This window comes from Macaca fascicularis, chromosome 4, assembly GCF_037993035.2.
Source record: "Macaca fascicularis isolate 582-1 chromosome 4, T2T-MFA8v1.1".
NCBI classification, from domain to species: domain Eukaryota; kingdom Metazoa; phylum Chordata; class Mammalia; order Primates; family Cercopithecidae; genus Macaca; species Macaca fascicularis.
In genome coordinates this window covers 22,499,840-22,514,301 of record NC_088378.1, presented here as the reverse complement: position 1 = coordinate 22,514,301, position 14,462 = coordinate 22,499,840, and the positions used below count along the sequence as shown (strand labels likewise).

The 14,462-nt window shown below is 36.3% G+C and overlaps 1 protein-coding gene across 17 annotated transcripts in view; it reads left to right on the top strand.

The window, feature by feature from the left end:
* CEP85L (centrosomal protein 85L) overlaps positions 1 to 14,462 on the top strand; it is a 234,927-nt gene that overhangs the window by 128,802 nt on the left and 91,663 nt on the right. For 16 of the 17 annotated variants that reach the window (XM_045391629.3, XM_065543254.2, XM_045391622.3 and 13 more), the window contains one exon: positions 9,869 to 10,656. The exons of the other annotated variant lie outside the window; for it this stretch is intronic. In XM_045391629.3, coding sequence (XP_045247564.2) covers positions 9,869 to 10,656 — 788 coding nt within the window. The remainder of the gene's footprint in view (positions 1 to 9,868; positions 10,657 to 14,462) is intronic. 17 annotated transcript variants of the gene reach the window in all.

The following is a 14,462-nucleotide window of genomic DNA, read 5'->3' as shown; positions in this document are numbered from 1 at the left end:
AAGGCAATTTACTTCTGCAGAAGTGTGGTGCCTGCCTCAGTAATGATCACAAGAGCACATGGAACAAAGGAGAGAAGGGTTTTTATCCCTAAGGCAGTTCCTGTTTCTGTGTCCTTTCCCCATTGGCTGGGGTTGGACCAAACAATCTAACCTGATTGGCTAAGACTTAAACTTTCTAACTATGGTGAGCGTGCAATTTGCTAAGAGAGGAAGGGAGGGAGAGACTGTTGCTGAGGTGGGAAGAATTGCCTACAGAACAAGTTCAAGGAATGTTTGGACATGTCTGGGCCGACAAAGAGTTGTTTACAGAGTAAGAGGTTCGTTAGTTACAGATTAAGCTGAGGAACGTGAGCTTATTACAGATGGAGCAGGAAGGGCTGCGTACAGAGCAAGAGACCAAGGGAGCTTTGAAGAAGAACTTATTGTCCTTAACACCAGCTTTTCATCTTGCTTTATAAAAGCATATAAGAATAAATTTCTTGGTTTGTTATTAATGGTTGCTAAGAGACAGTGTACAAAAAGGACTTGGTATATTCCTATAATTATTTTAAATAAGTAATTTTTTTTCTGTCTGAAGATTTGAAATAGCTTCTGAAGATACAAATATGAAAATATAAAATAGTGAAGAAAACAAGGTTATTTGTAATTGTGGTTAGATCATAAAATGAGAACTAAGATTTACACAGAATTGCATACTATTGCTGTTATGTACAGTTGCTGAAAGAATAGGTCAATCACTTGCCTATATGGAAACAAATAAAAGTGTCTCATTATCGAGATATAACAAATAAAAGCACAGGAAAGCATGCTTTTCATGACACAGATACCTGAGGTATAGTTCTCTTAATGTTCTTGACAATTATTTTTGTGTGATTATTTCTTATAATTAGACTCTATGCAGATACCATAATACCAAAATAGGATTTAATTATTTTAGTTGTGCCTCTTGTATACATTTAGCTGGATTAAAAATATTTGGGCAATGCTTGTCTTTTGAATGGCCTTTCACTTACTGTGATGATTGTTATATTTTCATGCATTTTGTTCATGTATTTATCACCATATTGTACGTTTCTATTCTGCCTTTCTCAAGTTTTTTCTATCTTGCCTTCTTGTGGTTGACTCTTCTTTATGCCATTTCTTTCGTCTATTAGAAGTTATACACTATTTTTTAAAAAGTTAGCTTTATTGTGATACAATTAACATACCATATAGTTCGCCCATTTAAAGTATACAATTTTATGTTTTTCAATGTGTTTTCAGAATTATGCCACCATTACCACGATTTGAGTTTAGAACATTTTCATCCTGCCCCTAAAAGAAACCCGTTAGCTGCTACTCCCCATCCTCTACTCCCAGACCTAAGCAACCACTAATCTTTCTGTCTCTATAGATTTCTTTATTGTAGTCATTTCACATAAATGGAATAATCTATTATGTGGTCCTTTGTTACCAACTTCTTTCACACAGCATAACGTTTTCGGTTTTTTTTTTTTTCTTTTGAGATGGAGTTTCACTTTTGTTGCCCAGGCTGGAGTGCAATGGCGCTATCTGGGCTCTCTACAACCTCTGCCACTGGGTTCAAGCGGTTCTCCGAGGTTTCTCCATGTTGGTCAGGCTGGTCTCGAACTCTCAACCTCATGTGATCTGCCTGCCTTGGCCTCCCAAAGTGCTGGGATTACAGGTGTGAACCGTAGCATGTATCAGGACTTCATTTTATTGCAAAATAATATACCATTGTATGGGTAATCCCACATTTTACTTATCTGCTCATTGGTTGATGGAAATTTGGATTATTTCTACCTTTTTGTTCTTAAAAACAGTGCCTCTATGAATATTCTTGTATATGTTTTTGTGCGAACATATGTTTACATTTCTCTTGGGTATACACCTAGGAGTGGAATTGCTGGGTCATATGGTAACTCTGTGTTTAACTTTCTGAGGAACTACCAGATTGTTTCCTAAGGGGCTGCACCATTTTACATTCCTACCAGGAGCATATGAGGATTCCAGTTTCTCCACATCCTTGCCAACATTTATCTGTCATTTTGAGTCTAGTCGTCCTAATGGATATGAGGGGGTATCTCATTGTGTGTGTGTGTGTGTGTGTGTGTGTGTGTGTGTGTGTGTGTGTGTTTTAATAAGGCACTTTACTATCATTGTGGCTTTGATTTGCATTTCTCTGATGACAAATGATGTTGAGCCTCTTTTCATGTGCTTTGTAAATAAGGCCATTTGTATATCTTCTGTGGATAAATGTCTACTCATAATTTATGCCCATTTTAAAATTGGGTCGTTTGTGTTTCTATTACAGAGTTTAAGGGTTTTTTGTGTAATATTATATAAAAGTCCCTATCAGATACAGGATTTGCTACAATTTTCTCCCAGTTATGTGAGTTGTCTTTTAACTTTCTTGATGATATTATTTGCAACAAAAATTTTTTAAATTTTGATGAAGTTCAACTTTATTTTCTTTTGTTTCTTGGGCTTTTGGTGTTGTACCTAAGAAACTATTGCCTAACTCAAGGTCATGAAGATTTCTTCTATGTATTTTATTTAGTTTCTTCTAAGAGTTTTGTAGTTTTAGCTGTTACATTTAGGCCTATTGATTCATTTGAATTAATATTCATGGGTACTATGAAATAGGGGTCTAACTTTATTCTTTTGCCTGTGACTATCCAGTCACACCATCTCTATGTAGCTTCTGGTTTCTAATGTAGAGATTTATAATATACACCCATAATTTGACTGACTAACTATAATGGTAATCAGAATCTTTATTCTCTTCTGGTAAATATGAGGACTATAAAATGTTGGAATGCCAGCCACCCCTTTTGTGAGTTATATGTCATGGTTGCTAAGTATATATATTTTTTATTTTACCCACATGTTGGATACTGATTTTATTGTTACTGTTTTTTTAGATTTTTAATCACAAGTTTACCATTTCTCTCTTTGCTCTTCCTTTTTTCAACTCAGAATTCATTATTCTTTATTCTGAAACAAACTCAAGGAACTTTAGCAGTTCTTTCAGTGAGTCTGCAAATTCTGTTTTTGCTTAGCTGAAAATATATTTTTCTATCGGGAAAGACAGTTTAGTTTCCCTGCAAAAACAATTTTTGGATGTCAGTTGTTTACTCAACTCTTTGAAGATATTAGTCCATTGTGTTCTGGATTCCATTATTGCTGTTGAGAAGTTGACTATCGTTGATAGTTGTTTTGTGAATAGTTTGCCCTTTCTCCATGGTTCACCACTTCTCATTGTCTGATGTTTTGCAGTTTCTTCATAAGCTTTAGTCCTGCTCTGCAGCTGTGAAATTGTAAGCCCTTAGCAGAAGATCTAATTCGTATTTTTTTTTTTTTTTTGAGACGGAGTATCGCTCTTGTTACCCAGGCTGGAGTGCAATGGCGCAATCTCGGCTCACTGCAACCTCTGCCTCCTGGGTTCAAGTGATTCTCCTGCCTCAGCCTCCCTAGTAGCTGGGATTACAGGCGCACGCCACTACGCCTGGCTAATTTTTTTTTATTTTTAATAGAAATGTGTTTTACCATGTTAGCCAGTCTGGTCTCTAACTCCTGACCTCAGGTGATCCGCCCTCCTTGGCCTCCCAAAGTGCTGGGATTACAGGCATGAGCCACCATGCCCGGCCTCATATTTTTATTGAGATTAATATATTTGTATTGTCTTTTCTACATAGCATAATGCCTGGTACATAATACATTCCTAGGAGACTCTTCAGATGACTAATTACTTTATATAGCCCCGTTCCTAGCAGTGTGTGGTTTAGAATATTAAAATATATTTACCTAAAAATATGGAGAATACTTTGAAATGTTTATTTATTTATTTGAGACAGTGTCTTGCTCTGTCTCCAGACTGGAGTGCGATGGCACGATCTCGGCTCACTGCAACCTCCGCCTCCCAGGTTCAAGTGAATCTCCTGTCTCAGCCTCCCAAGTAGCTGGGACTACAGGTGCCCACCACGACACCCCACTAATTTTTTTTTTTTTTTTAAGTAGAGACAGGGTTTCACGATGTTGGTCAGGATGGTCTTGATCTCTTGACCTCGTGACCTGGCAACTTTGGCCTCCCAAAGTGCTGGGAATATGGTCATTTTTTTTTTTTTTTAAAGAATGGGTTACATGTAACATAAAATGTTTTCTTTTTTTTTTTTTCTACGTAACATGGTATGATTATGGCATTAGCAGGAAGAGAAAAAACTCATTGTGTTGTATAAAAATTATTGCCTGGACTGGGAGTGGTGGCTCACGCCTATAATCCCAGCACTTTGGGAGGCCAAGGCGGGCAGATCACATGAGGTTGGGAGTTCGAGACCAGCCTGACCAACATGGAGAAACCCCGTCTCTACTAAAAACACAAAGTTACCAGGTGTGATGGTGCATGCCTGTAATCCTAGCTACTCAGGAGGCTGAGGCAGGAGAGTCGCTTGAACTTGGGAGGCAGAGGTTGTGGTGAGCTGAGATCGTGCCTTTGCACTCCCTCCTGGGCAACAAGAGTGAAACTCTGTCTCAAACAAAACAAAATTGCCTTTGTGGTTAAATAAAAAAGTTTTTAAAAAATAAAATATTTGTTACAATATTTTATGTTGACTGATAAGTATATGAAATGTTATTTTAAATCAATGTTTTGATACAGGGTTGTATAGTTTACTGATTATTTTTTAAACTGTGAAGACTCATGATTTATTGCTATAATATAGATCTGGAGGGTGGGAGGGAGTGGTCTTTTTTTGCATTTAATTCTTTATTACTACCAGAAGGATAGAGCAGAGAGAAAGTGAGAGAGACACCATCTCTGTATATAAGAGAAGATAGTCAGTGTTTTCATTTAATACCAGATGAGAATAACATGACAGTGAAGCAGAAGATTGGGTTTTTGTCTGGAATTGAGAAATATTTTGTCTTAAATATAACTCACTTGCATTATCAGGTTATAGCAATGTCCCTTTCTTATATTCTGGCCTTTAAAACTTAAATCTGTCTGAAACCATTAGCTCATCTGTGCCTACTGTCAATGCTGTAAACCACATTCTTGAGTTTTTAAAAGGACTACCTTCTGTTGGTTTCAGATATCACTGTTGTAACTTAGATGTGGGCTAGATACTGTAGTAATAACTTGCATTTGGGATTTGTGGCTACAATTAGGTAGCCTAATCAAGCACATTAGGAATTGCATTGTATCTACCTCTAATTAATTGTGTTTCCTTAGGGCAAAATAACATTTTTAAGTGTTGAAATAGTTAAAGTTAACATTTTCTGGACTTGTTTCTGTCTAAGATATAATGATGACCCCTTTCCCACCTAGATACTCATACTGGGGGAAAATATTTAATTCTTTGTTCATATATTCTTAAATATTTAATTTAAAAATTTTAATTCTTATGTTTAATTCTCTTATAAATACTAAATATTTAATTCTTTCAAGTATTCTTTTTTCATTTATGTGTTATGTGTGCATGTGTGTTTATGTGCATATGTATGTCAGTAGACAAAACTTCGATCCTTAGTTTTGACAGTAATGAATTCTGAATGTCACAGTTCAGATTTTACACTAGAACTTAGATACTGGTTATGGTTGAACTTGGGATATTTAAGCTTAAAGACTTCAGAACTGGAATCAGACCCATATGGAATGATGTTATAGTGAATGAAGCAGCAGAATCACTTATTTAGAAGTGGTATTTCCTAGGCCCTTCTCTACTTTACTGGATCATAATCTCTTGGAGTAGGGCATCAGCTCTCAGGCAACTTTTTTAATGCTAAGATTTGAGAATTTGTAATAAGGGAATTTAAGGAATAAATTCTATATTCAGTATAATAGTCTATGGACAGCATATATCAACTGCTTTCAGATTTAGGGAATAAACACTAGTCTGATGTGAAATTGATTTTTCATTCATTGCTGATTTTTCTTTGCATTTGGAAAGTACTGAGTTAGTAAAGTCAGATTGGAAAGTAGCACATTATTGGATAGAAGAAGCGGCCAAACTGGGTCTTATAGTATTCCGCTGTGACATGGAAAGTGAGAAAATTACCTATTTATATTATTCATACTTTAGAAGTATTTTAAACTCTTCGAGGTCACAGAACAACAGAATACCTGTGCAGAAGTTTGACCACATGGTCAAGTTATATTCCTTGGAAAACAATTAAAATAAGACATTGTATAAAGTAAAATGTGGAAGTATTTTTCTCCTTTTGCCCCCTTTCCACTATGTAGCGGTTACCTTTGTTTATTAAGTTTTGTGTGTATTCTTTCGGATCTTTTCTCTGCACATTTCTACATATCTACATATGTGTGTTCACGTATGTGTATTCATATTTTAAACAGTGATATGTACAAATTGCTTCTCTTTTTCCAAAGACTATAACAGTTTACGTTCTCATCACTGTAGTATATTTGCAGCCTTTAATAGTTTTCTGAGTATGATAGAGAATGTACCTTTACTATTAGTGAGTTTGAGGATTTTTAAAAAAATATATATTCTCTAGTTGTGTTTGTTGTTTGTTGATTTGCTTATTGATTTTTTTTTTTTTTTGGCCTATTTTAAAATTGAGTTGCCTAGGGTATTTTGTTGTTGTTGTTTTTAATTTGTTGGAGCTCTTTATATGTGTGGGTATTTATCCTTGGTTTGTTACATTGAAATTCACATTTACTTGTAGCTTTTTAATGACATAATAATAACATTTTGCTTTCTGCTAGGAATTCTTCTATATATTTTATGTGTTTTGGTTTAATTCTCACTGTTGTCATCTCCATTCTATGGAGGAGGTAACTGTTAAATAACATGTTTGAGCATGCATAACTACTGAGTGATAGAGCCAGAATTTGAATCTAAAAAGGCTCTATATTTTTCTTTTTCTTTTTTTTTTTTTTTTTGAGACAGAGTCTAGCTTTGTCACCCAGGCTGCAGTGCAGTGGCATGATCTCTGCTTACTGCAATCTCCGCCTCCAGGAACCTTGAACCTCCAGGTTCAAGCCATTCTCTTGCCACAACCTCCTATGTAGCTTGATTACAGGTGCCCGCCACCACACCTGGCTAAGTTTTGTATTTTTAGTAGAGATGGAGTTTCATTATTGTTGGTGAAGGTGTTCTTGAACTCCTGACCTCTAAGTAATCCACCTGCCTTGGCCTTCCAAATTGCTGGAATTACAGGCGTGAGCCACTGCACCCAGCCCTATATTTTACTCTATGAAATCAAAACTGTTTTACTTAACCTTTGCTCTATATTTTTATCTGCAACTTGATACAAGACTAATTTTTTATTTTTTTAAGATATCTTTTAGAGGCTCTGATTATTTTAGTATAAGTACTCCCTTACTAATATTAATAAAAATATATGTAAGATATATATAATGCTATAATATGTGAATACAAATGTTCCATAAACTTTTGGGGATGTCCTATTTCTATTTAGAACCAACCCTCAGTAGCATATTCCCCTTTATTTTCTTGTTCTCCTGATTACCAGAATAGTCTGTTAATCACTGTGTTTGCCAGTTGTTTTGCTTTAATCCATTGGCGACTCTGCTGTCAGAATAATCAGTCATTTTAAGTACAATTTTGATCATATCATTCACTCCCTTGTTTGGAAACTCAGTGATACCATGTTTCATGCTGAATGAAGGCCAGGCTCTTTACTTACAGAGCATTTGAAGATGTGTATAATTCTGCTTCACCTTTACCTATCCGTTACCTTGACAACTTTCATTGGTACTTTAACTCCATACTGTAGATACATGGATTTATTTTTCTTCTTATACGGCCACATTCTTTTGGCTTCATGATTGGATAATTTAGTGTTTTCAATTAGCAGAAGTTGTTTGCAGGCTGGTTGAGCACATAGGAAATTTACTTAAGGATATTTGGTGCTTCCTAAAGGAATTTTTAGGAAGGCTGGAGAACCAGGCTTAAGGATAAGCTTCCAAATAATATGCCTCAAATCATATATGAGAACTGTCAGTCTTCCGCCACCAAGCTGCCTAGCTGCTGCCAGTGGGATAGAAATTTTGATTCTGCAGCCACTGTGGGGCCACGTCTATCACTGCTGTTGTGGAAAGGTGATGCCTCTGCTGTTGCCTATACCACCCAAAAATGGTAGCTCCACACTGAGTCCATTTTATCATGTGACTTACTTCCAAAACCGCAATTTTGTGCTGCTGCCTCTGAATGTCTGCATCATAGTTGCAGGGTGTACTGGATTTTGAGGTCTGAAATATATTTTGGGAGGGATGGAGTCAGTAATGTGAGAATTTTCCTGAATGCAGGAAGTTTCTTTAGAAGCTGATAGGCAGTCTTGAATATGATAAATATCCCCTACAATGCTTTTGCTCATATTCCTTCATTTGTAATGTTTTTCTCATTTCATGTCCAGGTTAACAAAATCTGTGCCAAGACCCACTGGAATTTTATTTTTTGAATTAGTCTACCTGGCTCGTTTTAATCTGAATTTTCTTACAACTTTATCAACATAAATTTTTCCATAAGACAATATAAGAGAATACAAGTAATAAGTATCTTCTGGTATAAGAGTTGATCAGTGTGGGGAGATACAGAATAAATTGCAAAGGTCTCCATCACTCACTTCCTCCCACACACTAATTTAAGTTGCTACCGCCTTTCTAGATATCCCTTGATTACAGAATTATAGTCTTTGGTTTTAATTTGATATATATGATGATAACATGGCACTTGATGGTGAATATTGAGTATTTAAACCCTTATTTATCTTTCAGCCTTTCATTTAGTCTATTGAAACTATTCATTTGTATAGAAGAGTGTGATGTGAGGGCCTCACCTAAAGTAATAGAAATTCAGCTATTTTGGAGGTAAAAATATATAACTTGGGGATTTAGTAAATATAAAGAGAAAGGAATCAAAGTAGACTCTAAGGTTCTAGCTTGGGGTGAATATAAATATATATATACACACATACATATTCATACATATGTATACACACACACACACATATATATGCCATTAAATGATACTGGAAGTGAACCCTTTGGGACTATTTTCCATTATTGAAGGAACACCTTTACTCATTTCTCATTTCAATTAGAGTTTGGGGAGGTTCTAAAGTGTTCAGATCTGGCATAGATTTTCACAGTTCAGGAAAGACACTGAAAAATACCATTTTTCTGACAAAGTTGTGTCTGAGACTTCATTGCTGGATTATGAATAAGACCTCTCAGTAAGGAGTTGGATTTTTCCTTTTAAAGATACAATACTTTAATTAGGGTAAATATAAACCTATTTTAAATAACTTTTCACCTATAAGTACAGTAGATGGTAAAAGGCTGTATATTATGTATCCATATTTAGAAAATCCAATTTGAAAGTATGTTGACTTGTTTCAGGTAAAAGGATAATAGTAATTTACTCATTTTGAGGAAATCTTTTTGAAAAGCTTGTGCTGGGCTGGGCACGGTGACTCATGCCTGTAATCCCAGCACTTTGGGAGGCTGAGGCGGGCAGATCACCTTAGGTCAGGAGTTCGAGACCAGCCTGCCCAACATGGCAAAGCCCCATCTCTACTAAAAATACAAAAAATTAGCTGGACGTGCTGGTGGGCGCCTGGAATCCCAGCTACTTGGGAGGCTGAGGCAGGAGAATCGCTTGAACTCAGGAGGCGGAGGTTGCAGTGAGCTGAGATCTTGCCACTGCACTCCAGCCTAGGCGACGAGCTAAAACTCCGTCTCAAAAAAAAAAAAAAAAAAAAAAAAAAAAGAGAAAAGCTTGTGGTATGAATCCAGATTCAGATTTTTCTTTTGGCATTTTGCATTTTACCTCATTCTCTTTTGTCTGTTAATTTTAACTAATTTGACCATCTTTTTTCTTTCCAGATCATTCAACTTCAAGTGGCACATTATCTTTTAAACCTAGTCAATCATTGATTACTCTTCCTACTGCCCATGTGATGCCGTCTAATTCCAGCGCTTCAATTTCCAAACTTAGGGAATCCTTGACACCAGATGGCTCAAAATGGAGTACAAGCCTCATGCAAACATTGGGAAACCACAGTAGGGGGGAGCAGGACTCTTCACTAGACATGAAGGACTTCCGGCCACTTCGGAAATGGTCATCTTTATCCAAACTCACTGCCCCGGATAACTGTGGCCAGGGTGGCACTGTATGCAGAGAAGAGTCAAGGAATGGTTTGGAGAAGATAGGGAGGGCTAAGGCTTTAACATCACAACTGAGGACAGTTGGGCCTAGCTGTTTACATGATAGTATGGAGATGCTTAAGTTAGAGGACAAGGAAGTAAATAAAAAACGGTCATCAACTCTGGACTGCAAATATAAATTTGAGAGCTGTAGCAAGGAGGACTTTAGAGCCTCTTCCTCAACTCTTAGGAGACAGACTGTAGACATGACATATAGTGCCTTACCTGAAAGCAAGCCCATTATGACAAGCTCAGAGGCTTTTGAACCTCCAAAATATTTAATGCTTGGTCAACAGGCAGTAGGTGGAGTTCCCATTCAGCCTTCTGTAAGGACTCAGATGTGGCTTACAGAGCAGCTGCGGACAAATCCTTTGGAAGGTAGAAATACAGAGGATTCTTACAGTTTAGCTCCTTGGCAACAGCAGCAAATTGAAGACTTTCGACAAGGAAGTGAAACACCAATGCAGGTAAGGCTCAAAATCTAGTGTTTGCTTCCCTCCAGTGGATGTTATGAGTACAGTACCACACTTGCAACAAGCATATGACAAGTGTCCACAGATTGTTTTGCTTTTCCTTTTTCCTGCAAGTTAATAGGCAGAAATGTTACAAACCTGAAAAGTGTTGTTGGTAAACAAAACTTACAAAGCATTTGAGACTAATTAACGTGAAAATCTGAAAACCTTGTACCTAGCTTGTTCTTTTCATTTGTTAAATGGGCATAAAAATAAAGCAGAACATACTCAATCTAAAGAAACTTGGAAACAGAAACAAAAACGCTAGCATAGGTATAATAGAAAGAGCCTCAACTTGGCCATATGAGGCCTTAGATTTTGTTCTCTTAGATTTAGAACCTGGATGATTTTTTCACTTAATTTCTCTGGGCCTCAGTTTCTTCATCTGTATGATGAGAAGGTGGAACTACAGTCATTTGTAAAGTTTTGGTGACTGATGATGTATTTAGGTTTATAAATCAGATGTACTTATTTTTTTGAAAAAATTATGTGTCAAGACTTACTCATTAATCAGTTTATAGAAAGCACTTTATGATGATAGCATATATAAAGAAAAATAGTATACAGCCCCCAGTTGGTCTCGGGGATACCATGTAAATGTGAACATTTCTTAATCTGGGAATATTTCTATTCTAAGACAATTTTCTGTAGCTTGTTTTAACAAGGAAACTTATTTTCTGATATAAATCCTGTCATCTATTTTTTATCATCAGAATTTTCTGAAATAAATTAATTCTACTAAAAATTGCAAATTTTCCCTAGAGTAAAAAATGTAAAATTACTATTCATTACTACTGCTAATAAAAACAAATAGAATAAATGAACATAGGCTATGAAAGGATAAGGCAATCACTTGTCCAGGAACCTCACAAATATGAGTATGATCTCAAAACCTAGAACCCTAACATGCTGCATTCATAGGAGAACCTTTAAGATATCACATGTTCCTTTTTTATTCTTATTTTGGACACAGTTCTTATCATTTTGACTATGTATTTAAACCACATAATCAAAACAGAAGAATCATTGTGATTGAATTAGAAATTTGTGATTTATCCATTCAAGTGATTAAAAATAGGAAACCTGATTTTTCAAATACTATCACGTTTTAGTTTTCAAATGTTTGTCATTATAGGAAAACAGAATCAGGCAGTTGTTTCTCCAGCTGGTGTCTTTACACAGAATTGGAGCTGTCCAGTGGAGCTGAGTATACTATTCCAAGCTAGAATAGGTGTGATAGAGATAATTGGGCAAATTTCAAGGAGTAAATACTGATTCCTGCTTTTGATTCTGCTTGGACAAACCTCTAGTTTAAACAAGGTGTTTTTCGTAGCCTCAAAGCAATGCAGAGTAGGGTAGGGAGGTTGGGGACACACTGTTGAGAACAATTTGTTTTTAAATCTTCTTTCTAGTACATAGTAGAGAGAGAAGGCTACTAACAAGCAAAATTTGCATATACCCTGGAAAGCCCTACTTCTTGATTAACTTTGTTTGGGGTCTCTTTATAGTGCTTTTAAGTTTTGGAGTAGAAAGACGAATTCAGATAAAGAAAACTAGACAAACTAAGTTGTAATCATTAAATAACTGCTTCCCTTCTAATTTCCTCCTTGGAAAACTACAGAAAAAAGTTGTTAAATACCTTCTTGGAGCTTCCAAGTAGTTTTCTCTTTATTTTAAAAGCTTTCATCATAGTTGTTTCTTAAAAGCCTCTTTGAAACCTTGACTTCTGGCCAGGCACTGTCGCTCATGCCTGTAATCCCAGCAATTTGGGAGGCCAAGGCAGGAGAATTGCCTAAGTCTAGGAGTTTGAGACCAGTCTGGGCAACATGGCCAGACCCCAACTCTAAAAAGCAAAAAAGATTAAAATCATAGAAACACTGATTTTCTTTTAGTCTAAGTTTTACATAAAGAGAAGAACATTAATAAGGACCAGGCCATCTGATAAATTGTGATTTGCAAGCACAACTCCTAAACACTGACCATGAAAGAACAGTATTTTTACAGCTAAGAAGAGGAATTTGGTTGAAAGTCATGATCTAATAAAACCTTAGATTTATATGTTACAGAATTCTGTAGCTTTCACAGTATTTTATCTCATTTGATCCTCACAGCTCCCCACTCCCCAGGTTAATTTGTAACATTGAAGGTTTGCTCTTCCTAGGACTTAGTCCAGAATAATTATTGAGACAGCCACATGTTCTTATGTGTGTGTTGTTCCTTGGTTTACATGATTTTCTGCTAAACCATCAAGAGTATAGGAGTCTAGTACTCTGAAGCATTTTCCTTTGTGAATGAAGAGAAGCCATTATGCCCTCAGATGGTTTATGACAGAAGGCTCCATGTGTAATGTCCACTGCTAGTCTTTGACTCTTTCCTCTGTAGTACATCACATTTCTGCTACCCACCCCCTGCAACCCCTAAGCTGCCTGACTCTGTAAGGACTATGACAGAGGAGAAAAAGCAGTCTGGTCTTCTTTCTGGGAAGAATCCTTCCCTTTCCATGGCCCCCTTGAGTTCCTTTTCTTAGGGGAAGGTAGGGTGGAAGGGTGGAGGATAAACACTTCTACACGTAATGGCAGTGTCCATTGGATTCCTGTAAGCCCACGATGGATCTCCCAGACAGTAGTGAAATAATAGTAGCGTCTTTATTGACGAAGTTGTTTATCCTTTTTTTCCCTAGGATGTTTCTGAACTTCAGGTGGCAGTCATTAAAAAGATGAAATTTTGTGCCTATTTAGTCATAAGGATGTTTGAACAGTTATGGTATTGGCACCTATGCATATTTTACTAGAGATTTTCCCTTGTATAGACAAAAAATTTGGACCAAGCGTAGTAACTCACCCCTGTAATCCCAGCACTTTGGGAGGCGGATGGGGGGCAGATAGCTTGAGGATAGGAGTTTGGGACCAGCCTGGGCTAGTGAGACCCCATCTCTACAAAAAATAAAAAGAGCCATATGTGGTGATGTGCCCCTATAGTGCCAGCTACTTGGGAACCAGGGTTGGAGAATCCCTTGCACCCCAAGAGTTCAAGGCTGCAGTGAGCAATGATCATGTGACTGCATTCCAGCGTGCATGACAGAGTAACATCCTGTCTCTTGATTAAAAAAAAAATGATAAAATGAGTTAAAGTAAAATTACTTTTTATCTAACACGAAATAATAATGAAAAAGTTTTATCTATAACTTGGGAGTGTTTAATGTATTCTGTTATGTCCTGTGAAAAGAAAGTTTTCTTATTTTCATTCTTTCTTATTTTTGTACTCTGTTCTTTTATTTTTTAACTGTTTGAGATAATTTATATATTCAAAGATGTGGACACCATGACACTCCCTATATTAGGATATGACACATACATTAGGTAGTTAAAAAGGACTTTTATATACATGTTTTAATGAATAAAATTAGTAATGTGTTTGACTTTTTTATCTGTCAAGTTTTCTATGTAATATTGGCATAAAATTCTGGACATTTTAAAGTGTGTTGTTACTTAGCAGAAGAACAGATCTTTTCTGAAAATTTATTATAGCCCTACTTTGCAAGAAGACTCAAAAATAATCAAAAGATAAATAATGTCTGTGTAGTAGCAATTCATTATCTTATATAGGTCTGCCCCCTTGTGTGTCTGTACTTGTGCATCTTGATTTTGTTTTATTTGGGGAAAGTCACCAAACAAAACCCCTGTAAAATCAAAACTAAAATTAGAATTTTTTTATCGGTAGTATCAGTTCTAAGTGTATTGTAGAGCAGCTTCACTGAGTTT